At 46.8% G+C, this 24,406-nt stretch overlaps 1 protein-coding gene across 1 annotated transcript in view; it reads left to right on the top strand.

Annotated features, from left to right (window-relative positions):
- Positions 1–24,406, top strand: part of GRM1 (glutamate metabotropic receptor 1) — a 676,880-nt gene that overhangs the window by 602,173 nt on the left and 50,301 nt on the right. Inside the window, exon 7 of the mRNA XM_030198032.1 lies at positions 6,994–7,924. Coding sequence (XP_030053892.1) covers positions 6,994–7,924 — 931 coding nt within the window. The remainder of the gene's footprint in view (positions 1–6,993; positions 7,925–24,406) is intronic.

Here is a 24,406-nt window from a genome sequence, read left to right on the forward strand (position 1 = left end):
CAGTTTCAGTATCTGGCAAACTAACATCTGAGAGATCGATAACTGGAACATGTGTTTCCAAGACCCCCTCTGGAAATAGCTCTGACCCCTGCCTCAAACTCTCATGGGGTAGCCTCCCCTCCCCTGTAACCAATGGTAATGGTGTCCTTGTTTGCATTCACCCTCCCAATATTTGATCTAAAAAAGCCTGGTACTGGAGTGGAAATGGGGCTACTAGAGGGAGATATAAATAATCCATCCGAATAATTTCATACATGTTCTCAGCTTCTCTCTTCCTGATGTACTACCCTCATTTTTGGTGCTCTAACAGATGAGGTGGAGGGTTTGAAGTCAAACCTCACATGTCTCCTAGGTTTAGTGTAAACTTTCAATTTAGACCACAGATATATACAAGCAATATCCCAAGATTCCTGACCTGTAATTTTAGAGGGAGTTTATACTTCTCAACTGGTATTTTAAAGTCAGGTATTTGTCCACTTGTGTTAGGTACCCAAAGAATCTCTATTTTGCTTGGGTTCAGGCAGAATTTATTGTTCTTTGTCCATTCCTGAGTTGCAGTTAGACAGGCAGTCAGTTTGCTAAAGGATATAGGTAGATCTGGTTCAATGGGTATGTATAGTTGCACATCATCAGCATAGATACAGGAATTTGTGTCCATCGACTGAAGCAGCTCAGCCAGAGGCTTGAGATAAGTATAAAATAAAATGGAAGACAGTATGGATCTCTGTGGCACCTCACAGTTCAGTGCCCAAGGTAATGATGTGCTGTTGCTGAACTGATTGTTGTCTATCTGACAAATAGGATTTGAACCAAGTAAATATTGTGCCACTGATATCTGTTTCTGCCAGTCTTGTAAGCATGATATTATGATCCATAGTGTTGAAGGCTGCCGAGAAATCCAGCAACACTAGTATCGAGGAAGATCCCCTGTCACGGTTTCTGTGCAGGTCATCAAGAAGGGACACAAGAACTGTCTCTGTACAGTATCCAGGTCTGAAGCCAGATTGACGTAGGTCTAGCCAATTACTTTCAATTAACCAGTTGTTGAGTTGAGTGCAGGCTGTCCGTTCTATAAGTTTTGTCAGGAAAACAATGTTAGAGACTGGTTGATAGTTTTTGAGCTTGTCCTGGTCCAGTGAGCTTTTTTTCAGTAGGGGACACACTACAGCTCTTTTTAGTTTTGTTGGCAGCTGGTCTTCCACAAGAAAGGAGTTAACAGTTTTAGTGGACCTTTCAATTAGGCCTATGCTTGTTCCTTGTACTATCTTTGCTAGGCAGGGATCAAAAGGGCAGGTTGTAGACTGTTCACTTTTGGGATTTTTTCAAGAGCTTCCTCTGTAACCTGGTTGAATGAGTCCCAGTTGGCTGTACATGGTGGAGAAGAGGAAGTGGACGTCTTTGGATTCCATTATCGGTGAAAACCAAGGTCGGCCATCTCTAAGGTCGACCCAAATGTTGAGATTTGGGCGTCCCCGACCGTATTATCGAAACAAAAGATGGGCGCCCATCTTGTTTTGATAATACGGTCGAGGACGCCCCTTTAGGGTGCCGTCCTTAGAGATGGCCGCCCTTAGAGATGGGTGAACCCGTTCGATTATGCCCCTCCACGTTACTATGTATTCTGTAACAGTGTGTACAAACTTTAGGAACACTCCTGATCCGCCTATGCACCTCCCATGGCCACACCCCCTTTTGTGTTGTATGCTCTAAGATTTGGATGCACATTGTTGTAGAACAGCATCGAGTAATTCCAATTTAGTACCAATTAGCACCAAATGATTGGCTCCTTACCCAGTTTAATTGGGCGCACATCTTGGATCAGTGCTGAAATATTGGCACCCGATTTTGGTTGCCTTGTATAGAATTTGGGGGTATGAGTTAAAAATGTCTGTCTGTCCTGGGGCGAAATAATTCCTCAAACTTTTAATGGAATGGGACCAAATGTAGTATGTGAGACAAACCAGAAAAGAACACATCAAGTTTGAAAATGGGCCAAAACAGACTGGAGGCTCCAGAGAAATAAAGTCTCCCCCCCCCCCCCCCCCCCCCACACCACCACCAAAACTGGTCCGATATACTTTATGGGACAGCAGGGCCAGTGCAAGAGTATTTGGCACCCTCGGTGAACCTTCAGCCTTACATCTCCTTCTGAATTAATGTTCAGGTCCCCAGCCAGTCAGCTCCACCTTCTAAGTCGAGATTTTGATAATTTTGATCTTCAGTCTCTTGATCATTCTAACAACTGTATAAAAACACATAATTGGAGATCATGCTTTTAAATATTAAACTATGTTTTAGAGGTAAAAGTATGCATTGACATAGGAGCCAACTTTTCAAAATGATTGGGGGTACTGAATTTTTTTTTTACAGGTGATGCATTCCCCCCTCCCCCCTCCCCAGTACCATAACATCCTGTCTACTGCAGTCTTCACCTGGGTAGTGGCAGCGCCACTCAAAGGCTGCCTGCAGCCTGCACCAGGACTTCTTCTCTGAACAGTCCCGCCCCTCAGTCCCCCTTCACTGTGCAAATATAAGGAGATGCAAATTTCAAAAACTGACATATTTCAATCACTATACTATAGGTTAACAAATACAAATAAAACAAAAAATGGGAAATATGATATCATTTTATTGGACTAAATACATTTTTCAATTAGCTTTCAGAGGCCAAAATCTCTTTCCTCAGGTCAGGACAGTATACTGCTGTTACGGTATTCTGTTCTGATATGGGAAAGGAGGTTTGGTCTCCAAACTGGTCAAAAATGTATTAAAATTAGTCCAATAAAGATATTACCTTATTTTCATTTTCTGTATTTATTAACACAGCTACCACACTACTTTATACTAAACTAAAAATAAAATTCATTTTTTCCTACCTTTGTTGTCTGGCCGTTTACAGTTTCTAATTGTGTTGGTCTCAGTCTCTTGTTTCTTCTTTCCTCGATCTTACTCTCCCCCCTTTCCATCCAGCATCTACCCCCTCTCTCTCCCCTTTCCATCCAGCATCTGCCCCCTCTCTTCCCCCTTTCCATCCATGTGTAGTTTTTCTCCTCTTTTCCCATTCCCTCATCTCAGTCAGTATGCATCTCCTTCCCCTTTCTTCCCTCCCCTCCATCCATATGCATCTCCTTCCTCTCTCTTCCCTCTCCTCCATCCATGTCCAGCATTTTTCCTCTACTCCCTCCATCCATGTCCAGCATTTCTCCTCTCTCTCCGCCCCTCCATCCATGTTCATCTCACTTCCTCTCTCTTCCTTCCCCTCCATCCATGTCCAACATGTCTCCTCTCCCCCTCCATCCATGAGCCTCTCCTCCTGTCTTCCCTCCCCTCCATCCATGTCCAGCATTTCTCCTCTCCCCTCCATGTGCATCTACTTCCTGTCTTTCCTCCACTCCATGTCCAGTCCAGCATTTCTCCTTTCCCCCCTGCCCTCCATCCATGTGCATCTCCTTCCCTCCACCTGCCTCCCCTCCATCCATTCATGTCCAGCAAGTCTCCTGTCTCCCCTGCCCTCTCCTCCATCCATATCCAGCAAGTCTCCTCTCTCCCCTGCCCTCTCCTCCATCCATATCTAGCAGTTCTCCTCTCTCCCCTGCCCTCTCCTCCATCCATGTCCAACAAGTCTCATCTCTCCCCTGCCCTCTCTTCCATGTCCAGCGATTTCCCCTCCTCCTCCCCCCGTCCAGCAATTTCTCCTCTCTCCATGTCCAGTAACTCGTCCCAAACACCACTTGCCCCTTTTCAGCCCCCCCCTGAGTTCCAACCCCAGCCCGACCTCCTCTCCCACAACAGTCCTCCGTCCTCGCCTTCCTGCCACCAGAATTTAAAAATAATTTTACCTCAGGTCGTGGCGACAGTGAAAGGCGAGCACTACAGGCTCGCTTTCAGCCTTCCTTCTTCTCTCTCAGCTCTGGTCCCACCCTCATTTCCTGTTTCCGCGAGGGTGGGACCAGAGCTGAGAGAGAAGAAGGAAGGGAAGGCTGAAAGCGAGCCTGCAGTGCTCGCCTTTCACTGCTGCCGTGACCTGAGGTAAAATTAGTTTTAAGTTCTGGGCGGCAGGAAGGTGAGGATGGAGCACTGTTGAGGGAGAAGAGAGCAGGCAGGTTGGGCTGGGGTTGAAACCGGAACTTCGTTCCGACAGCAATATTGGGGTGCTTAAGCACCCACAGCACCCATGGAGTCAGCGCCTATGTGCATTGATGGTTCTTTGAGTTTGTGTGGCTGTCAGGACTTACTATTTTGCTTTCACTACAGCTGCGTTTTGCTGCCCTCTAGAAGCTTCCACAGTAGGTGATCACCTTGTATTGCCTAATGACTGGGCCAGCCCTGTTGGAAAAGCTCCACCACGTGTCAGATATGAATTGATTAATTGTAACATTGCACTTAGGGAAATGTGCTATTCAATCTACCTTCTCTTTCCTGGTCACAAACACACATCCATACAGACATGTAAAACAGAGATATATATATACAAATAAGACATACACATATACTCCTGCATTCTGTATATGGTGCTTAGAGTTACGCATGCAAATCGTCTCACGTAGCCGATTTGAGTGTGTTACTTAAGTGAGTAACAAGCTAATCAGTGCCGATATTTGGATGATAACAAGCAATTATTGGCACTAACTGGGACTAATTAGAATTCACGTACACTACTTGCTAAGCATATTCTATAAAGTAGTCTGCATAAGTTCTACCATGTGGATCTCAGAAGGGGGCATGATGATGGGAGGAGCATGGGCAGGTCATGGGTTTCCTAACATTTATGCGCAGTGTTACAGAATAACCCGTTCTATGCCTAAAGTTAAGCGTGGGCATTTATACCAGCTGGTGCCCAAGTTAGGTGCACTGAAGCAGTATTCTACAAACTACGTGCACAACTTTTCGGAACACCCTTGACACACCCATGGCCACACTCCCTTTTGAAGTACATGCTAGTGGTTAGGCGCCATGCCTTATAGAATAGTGTGCATCCAGATGCATGTGCAAATTTTAATAAGTGCCAATTTACTTCAAGAATTGGTTGTTAGCACCGAATTATTGACAGTTAAGGGCTTGCGAATTAATTTGCACATGTATCTTGGGCACATGCACGAATGTGGGACACAAATCTGGGCACCGTGTATAGAATCCGGGGGTTAGTGAGCACCTATTTAGAGCCCATTCTATAAAGGAAAGCAAGTACCTGGTTTTCTTTATGGCATGCTAACATAACCAGATATGTATGTGCATATATGTTTAGGTGCGACCACTTACACCAGCCATAGAGCTAATTTAAATGCTCGCACTAGATTTGGGAGATAGGTGCATAACTTATAGTATTCTTTAAGTTACATGCTTAATTGTGCATCCTGCCCCTTATTTCTCCCATCTAAATGCCTCTTTACAGAGGGACCAATATTCAAACTGCGGGAGGTAGCCAGGCTGCCTCCCAGAGTCAGCGCTGATCCCAGATATTCAGTGCTGAGCCATTTGTGGTGGCCAGCATTGAATATCCGGTTTAAATTTGACCAGTTTCAACTTATCCAGCCAAGCCAATATTCAGTTAAATTGGAAGCGGCCAAAGTTATTCTACCTATTAACGTGACCAAAGATGGGCACCAAAGTTAGCTGGCTTTGCACTGAAAATCAGCGGATAGCTGGTTATATCGCTCAATATAATCGGCTATCTGCTAGGTGCTAAACACCAATATTCAGCCAGGGATAACCCCGGCTGAATATCGCCAGACAGCTGGCTAAGTGCCATTTCTGATTATGAGGGGGATAGCGTGCATTATCAAACGTATGTGGGCTTATAGAATAGTACATAGTCAGATTATTGTCATTTACATGTGAATATGTTCACATACATGCCTATATGTTTCAATGCCTGCATTTATTCATGTACATGTCGTCTAACTAGAAAACAAATTGTAGGTTGATCCTTGTAGAATTACCTTCCCTAATGACTGAACAGTGTATTTTGCTACTGGTTGCTACTGCCACCTAGTAGTGGAGATGCATACCAAACCCCATTCCCCCCATATTCAAAAGCATTTAACTGGCTAGGATTGGCACCTAGCCAGTTACAGTACATGCCCTATAACCGCCTATTCACAAATTTTCAATGTGTCATGGCTGGCTGTGACCAGCTGAAAATTCGCAGCTAGCGACTATCTGGCGATTTTCACTGCAAGTTTGGTGGCCATATTTGGCCGTATGAGTACCAGGCCTATCTTTGGCCGGTTCAAACTTAACCAACCAGCGTTGAATATCAGCTTGACTGATTAAGTTTGAACCAGCTGAAAATAAACCAGATATTCAATGCCGGTCACTGGAAACAGTCCGGCATTGAATATCTGGGCTCAGCACCAACTGCTAACTCCCGTGGTCTGAATATCTGGCCCATTGACTCTGGTTAAATTGTCTTTGAAATTTGTTGATAGTGTGACATCTAATGGATTGATGTATTATCACACTTGGTTTAATTTAGTTATGCTTTCCAAACCAATAGAATGTCTCATACTATTCAAACTGCCCCTTATCTCTCCACTCCAGGTGAAAGACACACACAGTGACAACACCGATGTACACACAAAGACATACAGTGCAACACATATAAAAGCAAGCATACAGATGCATGCACACCCACACATACTCACAGATGGGCTGGAAAGAATTCCGTGAGCCTTTATCCACATGCTTGTCCCATTTGTCAAATAAATAATACTGTAAGCATGAAACGTAAAAAATAATATACTGCACTGAACTGAACAATGTATTTGGTTAGCAGGTGTGTATAGATTCATTATTGAACACATGCCTGTAACAGGCCTCTTTTTCAAGGATAATGACACCTTAGATCTATTTTATTCAGATATGCAAATTTTGTAAGGCATAAATTCTCTTATTCATCATTACATCATTGCTAACCTTGTTGCTTTATCAACTTGAATGGTTAACCTTTGCAGATCTTTTAGAGTAATCCAGTGTTTTATTTATATATTGCAGGATGTGACCCCATTCCTGTCAAATATCTTCAGTGGAGCAACATAGAATCCATTGTGGCTGTGGTCTTCTCCTGTCTGGGGATCTTGGTCACCATGTTTGTTACCTTAATCTTTGCTCTCTTTAGAGATACCCCAGTAGTCAAATCCTCCAGCCGGGAACTCTGTTATATTATACTCACTGGCATTTTCTTGGGTTATATCTGCCCTTTCACCCTGATAGCTAAACCTACCATCACTTCCTGCTACCTGCAGCGCATCCTGGTGGGTCTTTCTTCTGCCATGTGTTATTCTGCCTTGGTAACTAAAACCAACCGCATTGCTCGCATACTAGCAGGAAGCAAGAAGAAGATCTGTACCCGCAAACCTCGCTTCATGAGTGCATGGGCCCAAGTGGTCATTGCCTTCATCCTGATCAGTCTGCAGCTGACACTTGTGATCACCCTTATCATCATGGACCCCCCTGTGCCTAATCTCTCATATCCTAGCATCAAAGAGGTCTACTTAATCTGCAACACTAGCAACCTGGGTGTGGTTGCCCCTCTGGGATACAATGGACTGCTCATTATGAGCTGTACTTATTATGCCTTCAAGACCCGTAATGTGCCAGCAAATTTCAATGAAGCTAAGTATATTGCCTTTACCATGTACACCACCTGCATCATCTGGCTAGCTTTTGTACCTATTTACTTTGGGAGCAACTACAAGATCATCACCACCTGCTTTGCAGTCAGCCTCAGTGTAACAGTAGCTCTTGGATGTATGTTCACCCCAAAGATGTATATCATCATTGCCAAACCCGAGAGGAATGTCCGCAGTGCTTTCACTACCTCAGATGTGGTACGCATGCATGTTGGAGATGGCAAAACCCCTTGTAGGTCTACCACTTTTCTAAGCATATTCAGGAGAAAGAAGCCCACCTCCACAAATCCAAAGTAAGTAGCTCAACTGCTTCTTTGACTAGCTGCATTTTTATTCAGGTAATGTACAATAAGGCTGCAAATTAATTGCATGTCCTTGAAATTAGTGGGTTTGAAGCAGTCTTTCAACGTGTCTTACTGACTTACTGATGGAATTTCAGCAGATACCGTACATTTATATAAATCTTTGTATGAATGCATAGGTTGAGAAAAGTCGTCCGTTCAATTTCTTTCTGAGTTTATTACTGAATTAGATGGGGAAAATCATTTACTAGTAATATCGTCCTCAGCTGAGATCTTCATGGAGCAGAAAATCTTTTGGCTTTTGGTATGCAGTAAGTGACAATTTGAATCTCCCACCTATATATCTTTAAAGAGTGTAACAGTTGGAAATCTAATGTATTAAGTTAATGTTTGCCTTGTTATAGATACAGAGCAAAGACAGTACCATTCTAATGTAGATTTGATAAGTTTCTTACTAAGAGACCTATGCATTAAAAATCACACTAGAAAGGTTTAGCATAAAAGTCAGTAAAAATTTAACATGGATATTAAGACACACGGGTGCAGTTGTTTCTGAGAGCATGCTGACTACTATCATGCATAGGAACCTAAAATGCATGGGATACATAACCCTGATGAACGTGTTGAGTTCTCTTTTCCTCTTGGCACCTCCTGCTTGCTTCTAAAATGTATACTAATAATCCTGGCATTTGAGTGGTTTCTATCAGTGTTAAGGGAAGAATGGGACTGCTACTAAAATCAGAGGAAGAGATTAAAGAACAGAGTTCCAGAAGAGCAGAAAATTGACAAGTAACCGTTTATAACCATCTGTCTTCTGTTTCAGTGCAACTCTATAAAGAGTGGTATGAGAGAATATTTCTGTGGAGAGCAGGGAGCATATAAGAGGGTGACCCACTGAGAAATCTGGCTGCTGAAATTCAGAAGGGCACTGGTATCTATTCTTCCTTCTACAACCGCCCTGTAGAATAGGCACAGCAATGGTTGGACCACACAGTCCGCTTAATACCTCAGAACTCTTAGAAAAGAACTCTGTACTACATTTAGACCAACAGGCTTTGAGGTTCGGACTGCTGTTTAGTCCCAAGTCTCTCCATACTTACTGCAATCTTTCAACACAATAAGAATGTCAATGGCATCAAGGAAATGTCTTTTCTGGTAACCTACTGCTTTGAAATGTATTTTTCTTGTCTAAATCAAGGCAGATTTATTTTTGAAGCACTAAAATATACGTTGGGGTGTGTCCTTTGTTTACACTGTCCGTTCCCTACCTTTCCTTTATGCCTTACCTGTCCTGGTACAGTTCTGTGAATAGATATTTATATTGCGGAAAAGGAAGGGGAAGAACTTGAAGAAGGCCTATGAGTTAATCACTTGGTTCTAGATTGAGCACCCTCCCCCTGGAAAGAGGATCCCTGATTATGTGGCTAGATATGGAGTGGTGATAGGCTCTCCACAAACACTGCTGTTCAGGTTGAAGCTTCAGAATATCTGAAGTGCTTCTCAGACTAACGAACTAAGCAAGTGCAACACTGATCATGCAAATATCTTACAGACAACCCATGTACACTCCACTATAAAACCTCTGTACTTGTGGAGCAAGAGCCTTGTGATATGTGTTTGAGAAGAGATGTTTGTGGTATGAATATAAGTCTAGGTGTGTAAGAATTTCAGAAACAACGTGTTGACTGTGTTTTGGTCAAATGGTTTCATCCTCATAGGCCTATGGCTACAATTTTACAGTACCATCCCTTGTACATGGTCTTTATTTCTTTACATTCTCTGTTTGTAATTAATTAAGTGCTATCAATAGTGCATATTAAGAAATTAACATGCAGTCCAAAGCCAGTATTTATTTTGGATCATTAGCATCTACTTAGTAAAGAGTGGCGAAAGAGCATATCATGCTATCTACCATGCACATAGCAAACCTTATTTGCATATGATGCACATTCATTTGCACTTTGAGCAATCCCAATTTTAGCATGCTCAGGCAGGTGTCTTTCTGGATCATTTTAATGTGCATATTAACGCCTCATTGCATAGCATGCTTTCTCCGAGGACAAGCAGGCTGCTTGTTCTCACGACTGGGTGACGTCCGCGGCAGCCCCCACCAACCGGAAGAAGCTTCGCGGGCGGTCCGCACGCAGGGCACGCCCACCGCGCATGCGCGGCCGTCTTCCCGCCCGTGCGAGACCGTTCCCGCCAGTCTTTTCTTTTCCGCGCTGGAGAGAGTCGTGCGTCGCCGCTCTCTCTTAGTCAGCCCCGGAAAACCGTCGCGTTGTTCGCGAATTCGTTTAATTTTTGTTTCTGTTGCCGCGCGCTCCAGATTTTTCTTTTTCTTTAAAAAAAAAAAAAAGAGAGAACGCGCTTTATTTTTCCCTCGTTTCTAGCGGGGGCGTCGCGTTGCGGCCTTGTGGCCGCGCGGTCGATTATTTTTCGAGGTATGATTTACCGCCACCATCGACGACTTTAACTTCGCCGACGCAATTTTTCCGTCAATGTCCTCGAAGGTCCCGAGTGGATTTAAGAAGTGTGGTCGGTGCGGCCGGCCTATCTCGCAGACCGACACCCACGCTTGGTGCCTCCAGTGCCTCAGGCCGGAGCACAATATCAAGTCGTGTTCTTTGTGTCTTGGTCTCCGGAAATGGACTCAGGTTGCGAGGCAAGTTCTTCGGGACCGTCTTTTTGGAACTTGCGCCGGCCCCTCGACGTCGACCTCGACGGCATCGGTATCGACGGCCGGTTCTTCGGTACCAGTATCGGTGTCCGCGAAATCGACACCGATGGCATCGACCCCAGGAGTACAGGTCCCGTCGGCCCGCCGGTCCTTCGGTGACGGTAGGGGTGAGAGGCCGCGTGGGCAATCGGCCCCGGTCACTCCCTCTGCTCATGGCCCTCGGGACCGAACCCTGTCTGACCCGGCCCCTCGAGACCGAGGGGGATCGACCTCCTCCTCCTCCGTTCCACCGGGCGCCGATGACGGGCACCGCAAAAAACAGAAAAAGCACCGTCATCGGTCCCCATCGGTGCGCCCGGCCCTCGGTGCCAGAGAGGAGTCGACGCCGAAGCGTCCATGTCGAGAGGAGAGGTCCCCCTCGGTAGTGAAGGTACCGACGCGTCAGGGTCCCAGCACTTCGGTGCAGTCTCCTGGACCCGAGCAGCTTCCGGCACCGACGCCTCTACCGGCCCCCCCCCCCCCCCCGTCTTTCCCGACAGCGGGCCTGGACGAGTGCCTCCGAGCCATCCTTCCGGGGATCCTGGAAGGGCTGATGCGCCAGGCTGTGCCGGCGCCGGGGGTGCTTGCGCCCCCAGCGCCGTTGACTGTGGCGCCGGCGAGCTCTAGCCCGGTGCCGAGGCCTTCGACACCGCCGCCGCTTGCGGCGCCAGTCTCGACCGCCACGCAGGTGGAGTCCCCGTCGACATCGATGGAGGGAGCTTCGTCCCCGCCGGCGCGGGAGTCCACCGCTCGACGACACCGAGGCCTCGGTGCCTCGACGTCGAGCCGGGCCCGGTTAAGGACTCAGCTACATGAGCTTATGTCCGATACCGAGGAAGAGGCCTCGTGGGGGGAAGAGGAGGACCCCAGATATTTCTCCTCAGAGGAGTCTGTGGGCCTCCCCTCTGACCCCACGCCTTCACCGGAGAGGAAGCTCTCACCTCCTGAGAGCCTCTCCTTTGCCCACTTTGTTAGGGATATGTCTATATGCATTCCCTTCCCCGTGGTCTCTGTGGACGAGCCGAGGGCTGAGATGCTCGAGGTCCTCGACTATCCATCACCACCTAGAGAGTCCTCCACGGTGCCGTTGCACAATGTCCTCAAAGAGACACTGCTTCAGAACTGGATGAGACCATTATCTAATCCCACCATTCCCAAGAAAGCAGAGTCCCAGTACAGAATCCACTCGGACCCAGAGTTAATGCGGCCCCAATTGCCCCATGACTCGGCGGTCGTGGATTCTGCTCTCAAGAGGGCACGGAGTTCGAGGGATACCGCCTCGGCGCCCCCGGGGCGGGAGTCTCGCACTCTGGACTCGTTTGGGAGGAAGGCCTACCAATCTTCCATGCTCGTGACCCGCATCCAATCTTACCAGCTCTACACGAGCATACACATGCGGAACACTGTGAAGCAACTGGCGGACCTGGTTGATAAGCTCCCGCCGGAGCAGTCCAGGCCTTATCAGGAGGTGGTCAGGCAGCTGAAGGCGTGCAGAAAATTCCTGTCCAGGGGTATCTATGACACCTGTGAAGTGGCATCTCGTGCTGCGGCCCAAGGTATAGTGATGCGCAGGCTCTCATGGCTGCGTGCCTCTGACCTGGACAACCGCACCCAGCAGAGACTGGCCGACGTCCCTTGCCAGGGGGATAATATTTTTGGCGAGAAGGTCGAGCAGCTGGTGGACCAACTGCATCAGCGGGAAACCACCCTCGACAAGCTCTCCCACCGGGCGCCTTCAGCATCCACCTCTGCAGGTGGACGTTTTTCCCGGGCCCGGCAGGCTGCGCCCTATGCTTTTGCCAAGCGTAGGTACACCCAGCCGGCCCGAAGGCCTCGACAGGCACAGGGACAGCCCCAGCGTGCTCGTTCTCGTCAACAGCGTGTGCCTAAGCAGCCCCCTGCGCCTCCACAGCAAAAGCCGGGGACGGGCTTTTGACTGGATCCACGGAAACATAGCCGCCCTCAAAGTGTCCGTGCCGGACGATTTGCCGGTCGGAGGGAGGTTAAAATTTTTTCACCAAAGGTGGCCTCTCATAACCTCCGACCAGTGGGTTCTCCAAATAGTGCAGTGCGGATACGCCCTAAATTTGGCCTCCCTTCCACCAAATTGTCCTCCGGGAGCTCAATCCTTCAGCTCCCATCACAAGCAGGTACTTGCAGAGGAACTCTCCGCCCTTCTCAGCGCCAATGCGGTCGAGCCCGTACCACCCGGGCAGGAAGGGCAGGGATTCTATTCCAGGTACTTCCTTGTGGAAAAGAAAACAGGGGGGATGCGTCCCATCCTAGACCTGAGAGGCCTGAACAAATTCCTGGTCAAAGAAAAGTTCAGGATGCTTTCCTTGGGCACCCTTCTGCCAATGATTCAGAAAAACGATTGGCTATGTTCCCTAGATTTAAAGGACGCATACACTCACATCCCGATACTGCCAGCTCACAGACAGTATCTCAGATTCCGCCTGGGCGCACAGCACTTTCAGTATTGTGTGCTGCCCTTTGGGCTCGCCTCTGCCCCACGGGTGTTTACAAAGTGCCTCGTGGTGGTGGCAGCGTATCTACGCAAGCTGGGAGTGCACGTGTTCCCATATGTCGACGATTGGCTGGTCAAGAACACCTCGGAGGCAGGAGCCCTCCGGTCCATGCAGTGCACTATTCAACTCCTGGAGCTGCTCGGGTTTGTGATAAATTACCCAAAGTCCCATCTCCGGCCAACCCAGTCTCTGGAATTCATAGGAGCTCTGCTGAATACCCAGACGGCTCGGGCCTTCCTTCCCGAAGCGAGGGCCAACAACCTCCTGTCCCTGGCTTCGCAGACCAGAGCGTCTCAGCAGGTCACAGTTCGGCAGATGTTGAGACTTCTGGGTCATATGGCCTCCACAGTCCATGTGACTCCCATGGCTCGTCTTCACATGAGATCTGCTCAATGGACCCTAGCTTCCCAGTGGTTCCAAGCCACCGGGAATCTAGAGGATGTCATCCGCCTCTCCACCAGTTGCCGCACTTCACTGCTCTGGTGGACCATTCGGACCAATTTGACCCTGGGACGTCCATTCCAAATTCCACAGCCCACGAAAGTGCTGACGACGGATGCATCTCGCCTGGGGTGGGGAGCTCATGTCGATGGGCTCCACACCCAGGGTCTGTGGTCCCTCCAGGAAAAGGATCTGCAGATCAACCTCCTGGAGCTCCGAGCGATCTGGAACGCACTGAAGGCTTTCAGAGATCGGCTGTCCTGCCAAGTTATCCAAATTCGGACAGACAATCAGGTTGCAATGTATTACACCAACAAGCAGGGGGGCACCGGATCTCGCCCCCTGTGTCAGGAAGCCGTCGGGATGTGGCGTTGGGCCTGCCAGTTCGGCATGCTTCTCCAAGCCACATACCTGGCAGGCGTAAACAACAGTCTGGCCGACAGACTGAGCAGAGTCATGCAACCGCACGAGTGGTCGCTCCATTCCAGAGTGGTACGCAAGATCTTCCGAGAGTGGGGCACCCCCTCGGTGGACCTTTTCGCCTCTCAGACCAACCACAAGCTGCCTCTGTTCTGTTCCAGACTTCAGGCACACGGCAGGCTAGCATCGGATGCTTTTCTCCTTCATTGGGGGACCGGCCTCCTGTATGCTTATCCTCCCATACCTTTGGTGGGGAAGACCTTACTGAAGCTCAAGCAAGACCGCGGCTCCATGATTCTGATAGCGCCCTTTTGGCCCCGTCAGATCTGGTTCCCTCTTCTTCTGGAGTTGTCCTCAGAAGAACCGTGGAGATTGGAGTGTTTTCCGACTCTCATTTCGCAGAAGGACGGAGCGTTGCTGCACCCCAACCTTCAGTCCCTGGCTCTCATGGCCTGGATGTTGAGGGCGTAGACTTCACTGCGTTGGGTCTGTCTGAGGGTGTCTCCCGTGTCTTGCTTGCCTCTAGGAAGGATTCCACTAAAAAGAGTTACTTTTTCAAGTGGAGGAGGTTTGTCGTGTGGTGTGAGAGCAAGGCCCTAGAACCTCGTTCTTGCCCTGCACAGAACCTGCTTGAATACCTTCTGTACTTATCAGAGTCTGGCCTCAAGACCAACTCAGTAAGGAATCACCTTAGTGCGATTAGTGCTTACCATTATCGTGTGGAAGGCAAAGCCATCTCTGGAGAGCCTTTAGTCGTTCGATTCATGAGAGGCTTGCTTTTGTCAAAGCCCCCTATCAAGCCTCCTACAGTGTCATGGGATCTCAACGTCGTCCTCACCCAGCTGATGAAACCTCCTTTTGAGCCACTGAATACCTGCCATCTGAAGTACTTGACCTGGAAGGTCATTTTCTTGGTGGCAGTTACTTCAGCTCGTAGGGTCAGTGAGCTTCAAGCCCTGGTAGCTCATGCTCCATATACCAAATTTCATCACAACAGAGTAGTGCTCCTCACCCACCCAAAGTTCCTGCCGAAGGTGGTGTCGGAGTTCCATCTTAACCAGTCAATTGTCTTGCCAACATTCTTCCCCAGGCCTCATACCCGCCCTGCTGAACGTCAGTTGCACACATTGGACTGCAAGAGAGCATTGGCCTTCTACTTGGAGCGGACACAGCCCCACAGACAGTCTGCCCAATTGTTTGTTTCTTTTGACCCTAACAGGCTAGGGGTCGCTGTCGGGAAACGCACCATCTCCAATTGGCTAGCAGATTGCATTTCCTTCACTTATGCCCAGGCTGGGCTGGCTCTTGAGGGTCATGTCACGGCTCATAGTGTTAGAGCCATGGCAGCGTCAGTGGCCCACTTGAAGTCAGCCACTATTGAAGAGATTTGCAAGGCTGCGACGTGGTCATCTGTCCACACATTCACATCACATTACTGCCTCCAGCAGGATACCCGACGCGACAGTCGGTTCGGGCAGTCGGTGCTGCAGAATCTGTTTGGGGTGTAAATCCAACTCCACCCTCCAGGACCCGAATTTATTCTGGTCAGGCTGCACTCTCAGTTAGTTGTTCTTCGTAGGTCAATTTTCTGTTGTATCCTCGCCGTTGCGAGGTTCAATTGACCTGGGTTCTTGTTTTGAGTGAACCTGAGAGCTAGGGATACCCCAGTCGTGAGAACAAGCAGCCTGCTTGTCCTCGGAGAAAGTGAATGATACATACCTGTAGCTTCTTCTGGTTGGTGGGGGCTGCCGCGGACGTCACCCAGTCGTGAGAACAATCAGCCTGCTGTCCTCGGAGAACACCTGCTACAGGTATGTATCATTCACTTTAGCGTGCATAAGGGTCTTAATGTACATGTTAAAGTTTATTGTATAGACTCAAACATACCTGTGGACTGCCTTTCTAGAGCAGGTCCAAATTTGACTTCATAGCTAGGATGCATCATCAAACTGTATGAATACATGTGAAACCTGTACACGATTTAGTTAATGAAAATCTAAATGAATGAATGAAACCACTGGAGGAGGAAAAGGGTAGAAATAATAACTCTAGACATAATCCCCCTAATTCTGTAAAAGTTGCCAAAAATTGTGTGTCACTGTTTGTCTTGATTCTAACTCCAAAATATATTTAAAGGGAGGAAAAAAGACTTCAGATGCTCGATTAACCTGACTACATATTTTGTAGCGGGTATCGTGCTGCTCAGTGTTTACTTTGAAAATGAGTTTTCTTTATGTAAACTACCTGGCAAGCATCCTCATAAGTCTTCAAAAAACCTCTCCAAACTCTATGTTATTTTACTTTATTTTTCGTTTTCAACAATGATTTTGCACTTATCTTTTGTGTTTCGGACTAATGGGTGATGCCCAACAGCGAGCTCCTGTTTCGCAAAGTGCTTCATAAGGAGCGGACCCCACATTCTATTTCGCTCTGAAAATAACATGAAAAGGAGTTAGAAAACAATTATATTCTTTGTTTATATTCCTCATTTTTTCTCAGCATTTACCTATCTCTCTTTTGTATTTTCATTTTATGTGCTTCCTTTTGCTTGCAACATGGCTACCTTTTATACTGTCGATCAGGGACGTATCTGACTTTCCCTGGTAGGGGGGGCCAGAGCCCGAAGTGCGGGGGCTGTTTTTCGGGCCCCCCCCCCATAGGCTTCCATTGGCAGCACGGGGGGGTTGGCGGCGGTAGCAGGGGCCAGGGCCAAATGTACGGGGGCCAGGCACCCGTTGGCCCCATTACAGATACGCCCCTGCTGTCGATGCCTTTTATGAGCTCATCAAATAGGGACACTAGGGTTAAAGAGACCTCTCCTTATTTCTATTGATTTTTTTTATATAGTTTTTTTTCTTATGTTATAAAAAGGCTTTCTATTCCACTCTGTTGTTCAAACCTTCAGGTGTTAAGGAATATAACCGATAAATCCATCGTTGCTCTGCCTGTATCAATTTTTTATCTCTATCTCCTCCCTGTATTGATTCTTGGATGTGATGAATTACAATACATCTATAGTCTTCAAATTTGTGTGACCGCTCTCTGCTATGCCCTACTAAAGGGGCTTCTAATCAAGAGTATTTTAGGTTATGCTTATACACTGATACCTGCTACAAAATATGTAGTCTGGTTAATCAAGCATCTGAAATCTTTTTTCCTCCCTTTAAATATATTTTGGAGTTAGAATCCAGACAAACAGTGATAGGTGAATGAAACGTCTATATTTAAAGCCATAGTGGTGTTTAAATTTCAAAAATTGTGTGTGCAAATTTGGCACATGCCCAATTTGTGCACACAATTTAATTGAATAATGAGCCAATTAGTGCCAATAATTGTCTTATTAATGAGAAATTGTTGGCACTAATTAGATTTAATTGGCATTTATGCAGAATCTGAGAAAGGGGGCGTAGAAATGGGAGGGGCATGGGCATAACGAGGGCAGTCTAAAATTAACGCACGTTGTTATAAAATAACAGGGATATGCATTTGCACCATGTTTCAGTTGATGCAAATGGCCGGGCCTAAAGTTAGGCGCAACTCCCGGTTGTAAGCACTACTCTATAAACTGCCCCTAGCTTTAAGCATGGCTTATAGAATAGCGTTATTTTCGGCACTGATTTTTGTAGGTGCCATATATAGAATCTAGACCAATAAGGGCTATTCTATAACCGAGGTACTCACATAAAAAAAAAGTCCATAAACCATTATTAAGATGGACTTAGGAGAATCCATTGCTTATTCCTGGGATAAGCAGCTTAAAATCTGTTTTACTGTTCTGGATCTTGCTAGGTACTTGTGACCTGGATTGGTCACTGTTGGAAACAGAATACTGGCCTTGATGGATCTTCAGTCTGACCCAGTATGGCAATGCTTATGTTCTTATGAATACTAGCATTTATGTGAGTATGCTCGCATACACATTTACTAACATGGGAACAGAATGCACTGCATGGGGCAGGGCGTTGCCATTTTGACAATGGCACCGCAGGCAGGAGCAAGTGGAGATTGCTCCTGTCTCACAGGTATGGTAACTGGTGGGGGGGGGGGGGGGGGGGAAAGCCTGGGCGAGGGTCCCCACTAGACACCAGAGACTCTTCTTTATTTTTCAAATGTTGGGGTGTGGGGGTGGGTGAGAGAGAAGGGTGTCCTAGACACCAGGAAATTTATATCTTTGTTAATTTGGTATGGAGTCAGTCGAGAGTGGTAGGGGCCATGCAGCCTTGGACCTAGAGAAAAAATGTACGTAGTAATCCCGCGATAAAGGCTATGCTTTTGTTTTGTGCACTGGAGTGGAGGAGTAGCCTACTGGTTAGTGCAGTGGACTTTGATCCTGAGCAACTGAGTTCAATGCCCACTGCAGCTCCTTGTGACTCTGGGCAAGTCACTTAACCCTCCATTGCCCCAGGTACGAATAAGTACCTTTATATACTATGTAAACCGCTTTGAATGTAGTTACAAAAACCACAGAATGACGGTATATCAAGCCCCATTCCCTTCTTGCTTTCACTGTTGCCTTTTCTACCTGTTTGGCCACCTTAAGATCATAACATACGATCACCTCCAAACCTCGTTCCTCTTTTGTACACAAAAGTTCTTCTTCACTAAACTGTACCATTCCCTCAGGTTTTTGCAGCCCAAATGCATGACCCTGCATTTTTTAGCATTAAATCTAAGCTGCCAAATTACCTTCGCTAAGTCCTTCCTCATGTTATCCACACCATCAGGAGTGTCTACCCTATTGCAGATTTTAGTATCATCTGCAAAGAGTCAAACACTTACCAGACAGCTCTTTAGCAATATCGCTTACAAAAATGTTTAAAAGAACTGGCCCAAGAACTGAACCTTGCGGCACACCACTGGTAACATCTTTTTCCTCAGAATGAGTTCCAGTTACCACTATCCTCTGTCGCCTTCCACTCAACCAGTTCAGTCACTTTAGGGCCCATACCTAGGGCACTCAGTTTATTTATTAGTCGTCTATGTAGAACTGTGTCAAAGGCTTTGCTAGCACTCTCCCTTGATCACCCAGTCAAAGAAATTAATCAAATTTGTCTGAGAAAACCTGCCTCTAGTGAAACCATGTTGCCTCTGGTCCTGTAATCCATTTGGATTCCAAAAACTTTACTACTCTCTGTTTTTAAAGCATTCCCATTAGTTTACTTACCACAGAAGTCAGACTTTCCAGCCTGTAGATCCTAACCTCTTCCTTACTTCCGCTTTTGTGGAGAGGGACCACATCTGCTCTTCTCCAGTCCCCCGGGCCACTCCCGACTCTAGAGAAGCATTGAAAAGATCAGCCAGTGGAACCTTTAGAATTTCCTTAAGTTCCTTGGATGGATGCCATCTGGCCCCATCGCTTTGTCCACCTTTAGTTTAGCCAGCTTCTCATGAGCACAATTCTCTGAAAATTGTTCAGGGAACTTTCACCCCTCCATTCCTCTTTGTGTTTGTCTTCTGCAGTCCTGCTCCCAGCCTTTCAGCTTTAAGCCCCGAACAGAAATATTTGTTAATCAATACTGCCTTATCTTTATCAGCTTCTACATATTCCTCCCCCCCCCCCCCTTTCACCTTTAAGTCTCACAGTGCCACTTTTGCACTTTCTCCTATCACTAACATATTTAAAAAAAATTGCTTTGTCCTCCATTTTACCGTATTGGCTATTTTTTTTCTTCCATTTGCATCTTTGCTTTCCTGATTACTTTAGCAGTCTCCCTTAGCTTTTCCAGATATTGTCGCCTGTCTTCCTCTTTCTGCGATCTCTTGTAGTTTATAAAGGCTAACCTCTTTTTTTTTAACTTTTCAGCTACTATTTTTGAGAACCAAAGTAGCCTCCTTTTCCTCTTACTTTTATTTACTTTCCTTACAAAAAAGTGTACTACCCTTACAGTAGCTTCGTTCAGATTTGCCTACTGCTTACCAAGTTTTTCCAGATGTTTCCAACCAGACAGCAATTCCTTGAGGCAGTCCCCAATCTGAATAAAGTTAGTTTTTTTAAAGTCTAGAATCTTCATTTTTGAATGATCCCTCTTCAAACCTATCTTAATATTAAACCACACCATCTTGTGATCACTGGATTCCAGATGATCACCTACTATAACATCAAAAACACTATCCCCATTAGTAAGCACTAAGTCCAATATGGCCTCATCCTGCATGGGTTCCATTACGAACTGCTGGAATAGTTCTCCTTGTAGAGAATCCAGGATATCCCTGTTTCTAAATGACCCAGCAATAGGGATACCCCAATCAACATCTGGCGTACTAAAATCATCTATTAGTAGTGCTTCCCCTTTCACAACTATATTTTGAATGCCCATTTCTGTCTATGAAGAAGGTCTGTATATCATACATTTGCCATTCCCTCTTTTCAGATTGACCCACAGTGCCTCTTCCTTACCCTGTAGGTCTGCAGTTGTGTGGCTTTAATATTATCTTTTACATATAATGCCACTCCCATTCCCTTTCTTCCTACCCTATCTTAACTGAACAGATTATAGCCTGGTTTAACTATATCCCAGGCATGGTTCTCTGTGAACCAGGTCTCTGTGATCGCCACTGAATCCAAATCACCCTCTTCCATCACAGCCTCAAGATCTAAAACCTTATTTCCCATACTTTGGGCTTTATTATATTCTGCTTTGGTTTTTCAATAGAGTTTCTGCTATACTGGTATATTTCTTTACTGTCAGCTTGAATTTACTATTATCACAGTCAGACATATCATGTGAGATGCCTCTTTATCTCCCCTAATTGTATTTGTCTCCTCACATACTAGTATCAGATCACAGATAGCATTATTTGAACAGAAAAGTAGAAAAAAGAGTTAAAGTACTTTTCCACTTGCTGTCATTACTTGTTCGGATCATAATAAAGATTTGAACTATCTTGACTTTCTACCTTCTGACTCTAAAACGTCTTCCTTCTTAGTATTCTTCATTTTCTCATGAAGACATCCCCAATTCCTCTCCCCTAATGTCATTAAAAATCCATTGTCTGTTATTTCCTTAGGCAGCGAAATAGTGGACCACTGGATCCATGGCCATACTAATTTTTTGTTTCACACAGCAATAGCAGAGGTTAATTTGTTTTCCTCCACCCCCTAACTGAAAGGTGTTCCAATTTCATTTGGACATTTCAATGATGCTACCCTTATAGTAGGAACTGATACAATAGGGTCCACTTCTTTGGCCACCATGGTATTGCAGGCACCTTTCATAGAGTACCTCATTGGCCTGGCACACAACTGCTGATTCATATGTCCAGCACTGTCTTTCTTGCTAACAGAATATTGCCTCAACCACACTCTCTTCTCCCTTCACCAACAACAAATGGGAGCCTGGTTCTACATCCAAACTGATTTCACTGAATGTCTCCATGTTTCTGGAGACAGTTACCATTGTGTTAGAATAATTGTAAGCAACTTTTCCAACTGGACAGAGTTGCTTTCTTGTAGGAAGCTTGATTCAAATGTTGCAGAACATGATAACCCCTAACATCAGTGGTGATCTCCACAAGTGTTATAATTAGTGCTCAAATGTCCCCCATTTTGTCTTTAGGACTCAAGAGAGTGTGTTTGTATGCTCTACTGTGCTTCTGGTTATATTTTGCAATCTTGGTGTGTGCTCTGACCAAACCCCATACCCATTTCATTTACATTCTGTCTACTGCTCCTGCTTACTCCCTTGTCACCTATACCTGCTCCACTTTTGTTCATTCCTCCCTTCCCACTACCTGCTGTCCCTATCTCCCTCCCTTGTTCCTCCCCTCCCCACCCTATATAACATCCCTGTATGTAAGTTGGTGTGTTTTTCTGTGTGTGGGTGTCTCAGTATCAGTGTACTAGTCAGTGGCGTAGCCAGACTGCCAATTTTGGGTGGGCCTGAACCCAAAGTGGGTGGGCACAAAATCCCCCCCCCCCCCCCCCCCCCCCAGCAAATTTATTCACACTCAGATGCATTTGTCACACAGGGTAAAGTTCTGCTTTTCAGTGTGTCCAATTTCAGACAATTTATTTAATAACCTAACACCCTTTTCAATGAGCTTTCAGAGGCCAAAACCTCCTGCCTCAGGTCAGTATAATGCTGTTACGGTATCCTCTCCTGACCTAAGGAAGGAAGTATTGGTCTCTGAAACTTTATTAACACCATATTACTTTATCCTAAATTAAAAATAAAATTATTTTCTTTACCTTTGTTGTATGGTCATTTACTTTTTCTCATTGTGTTGCTCCCAGTCTCTAGATTCTGCTTTCCTTCGTTTTCGCTTAACTCTTCTGCCAGGGTTTCCTGGCCATTTGTCATTTTTCTCTCCTTTTTCTTTGCTTTCTTCAATATTTTTCTGCCTCTCTCTGTGTCCAGATTTAGTTCATTCTTACTATCCATTCTTTAATTTCCTTCATCTACTTATGGCTTTTCATCTTTTTCTCACCCTTGTTCTCCCCATGCCTGTTCCTCTTATTCTCCAATCTTTCACTACTCCCCCTTTCCATCAGGGGCGTAGCTAGACAACAGATTTTGGGTGGGCCTAGGCAAGAAGTGGGTGGGCACCAAGTGTTCTCCCCTTCACCCACCACAAAAAAAAAAAATCTCAGCTGGCGGGAAAACGTTTCTTTCCACCTTAGCAGTCTGAAGCAGGCACGCGTTGAAAACTGAGCATGCGCAGGTGCTGGTATCCTGGAGAATGGCGTTTTCATTACCATCAGGGGGAAGTCTTCTGCTGGCAGAGCTTGGGATCCCCACCTGCTACCGCTAATACGTGTGCTGCTGTTGGGTGGGCCTGAACCCTAATTGGGTGGGCCCTGGCCCATCCAGGCCCACCTGTATCTACGCCACTGCTTTCCATGCAGCAGCTCTCCTCTTTCTCTCCCCATCCTTCCAGTCTCTCTCTGTCTCCCCATCCTTCCAATAGTCTCCCCTCTTTCTTTCTGCATCCTTCCATCGTGTCACCTCTTTCTCCCTACCCTTCCATCCAGCGTCTTTCCTCTTTCTCTCCCCATCCTTCCACCCATCTACCCTCTCTCCTAATCCTTCCATCTAATGTCTCTCTCCCTCCTTCTAACCAGTGTCTATCTCTCTACCCTTTTCTGTTCAGTGTCCCTTCTCTCTCCACATCCTTCCAGTCTCTCCCCTTTTTCTCTGCATCCTTTCATCCATCTCCCCTCTTTCTCTCCCATCCTCCCATCTGTTTTCCCTCTTTCTCTCCCCATCCTTCCGTTTTCCCTCTTTCTCTGCCATCCTCCCATCTGTTTTCCCTCTTTCTCTCCGCATCCTTCCATTTTCCCTCTTTCTCTCCCCATCCTTCCATTTTCCCTCTTTCTCTGCCATCCTCCCATCTGTTTTCCCTCTTTCTCTCCCCATCCTTCCGTTTCCCCTCTTTCTCTGCCATCCTCCCATCTGTTTTCCCTCTTTCTCTCCCCATCCTTCCATTTTCCCTCTTTCTCTGCCATCTTCCCATCTGTTTCCCTCTTTCTCTCCCCATCCTTCCATTTTCCCTCTTTCTCCCCATCCTGCCATCCATTTTCCCTCTCCCGATTCAGGCCCACCAGCCCCAGCTCCCATTGCCGGCCACTGCTGCTTTTCCTGATGAGCAGCAGGGCCAGCGCTACAAAAAGAAGAAGCGCTCAGCTGACTGAGCTGAGCGCCAACGCTAAGACTCGACGAGAAAAATGTTCTTTAAAAAACGCGGCACCGCAGGCAGCCTCGAAGCATTGGCTGCTGGCTCTGCAGGCTCCGCCCATCTCTTACGTCACTGCCCCTGGAGCGAAGCAGGGGCAGTGACGTAAGAGACGGGCGGAGCCTGCAGAGCCAGCAGCCAATGCTTCGAGGCTGCCTGCGGTGCCGCGCTTTTTTAAAAACATTTTTTCTCATCGAGTCTTAGCGTTGGCACTCAGCTCAGTCAGCTGAGCGCTTCTTCTTTTTGTAGCGCTGGCCCTGCTGCTCATCAGGAAAAGCAGCAGTGGCTGGCAATGGGAGCTGGGGCTGGCGCTGGGCGGGCCTGGGCTGAAATTGGGTGGGCCTGCGCCCACCCAGGCCCACCCGTAGCTACGCCCCTGGTACTAGTGTGTGTGTGTGTGTGACTGCAACGCAGAGTGATGGCCAAGCTCTTCATGGGCTGATTGATGGCACATTAGGGGCGAAGGCAGCAGAGGTGAGGGCAAGGGCAAGTGCAGGAGTGTACAGGCCTTGGACCAGGTTCCTGGAGCTGACTGATGAAGAATGTATAGCTAGATACCACTTTAATAAAGAGACCATAGTGCACCTGTGTGAACAGCTGCAAGAGGACCTTGAGCCTACTGCTTGGAGGAAGCATGCCCTGCTAGTCTATGTGAGAATCACCACAGCTCTGGCCTTTCTGGCAATTGACACATTC

The sequence above is a fragment of the Microcaecilia unicolor genome, chromosome 3 (genome assembly GCF_901765095.1).
Source record: "Microcaecilia unicolor chromosome 3, aMicUni1.1, whole genome shotgun sequence".
NCBI classification, from domain to species: Eukaryota; Metazoa; Chordata; class Amphibia; order Gymnophiona; family Siphonopidae; genus Microcaecilia; species Microcaecilia unicolor.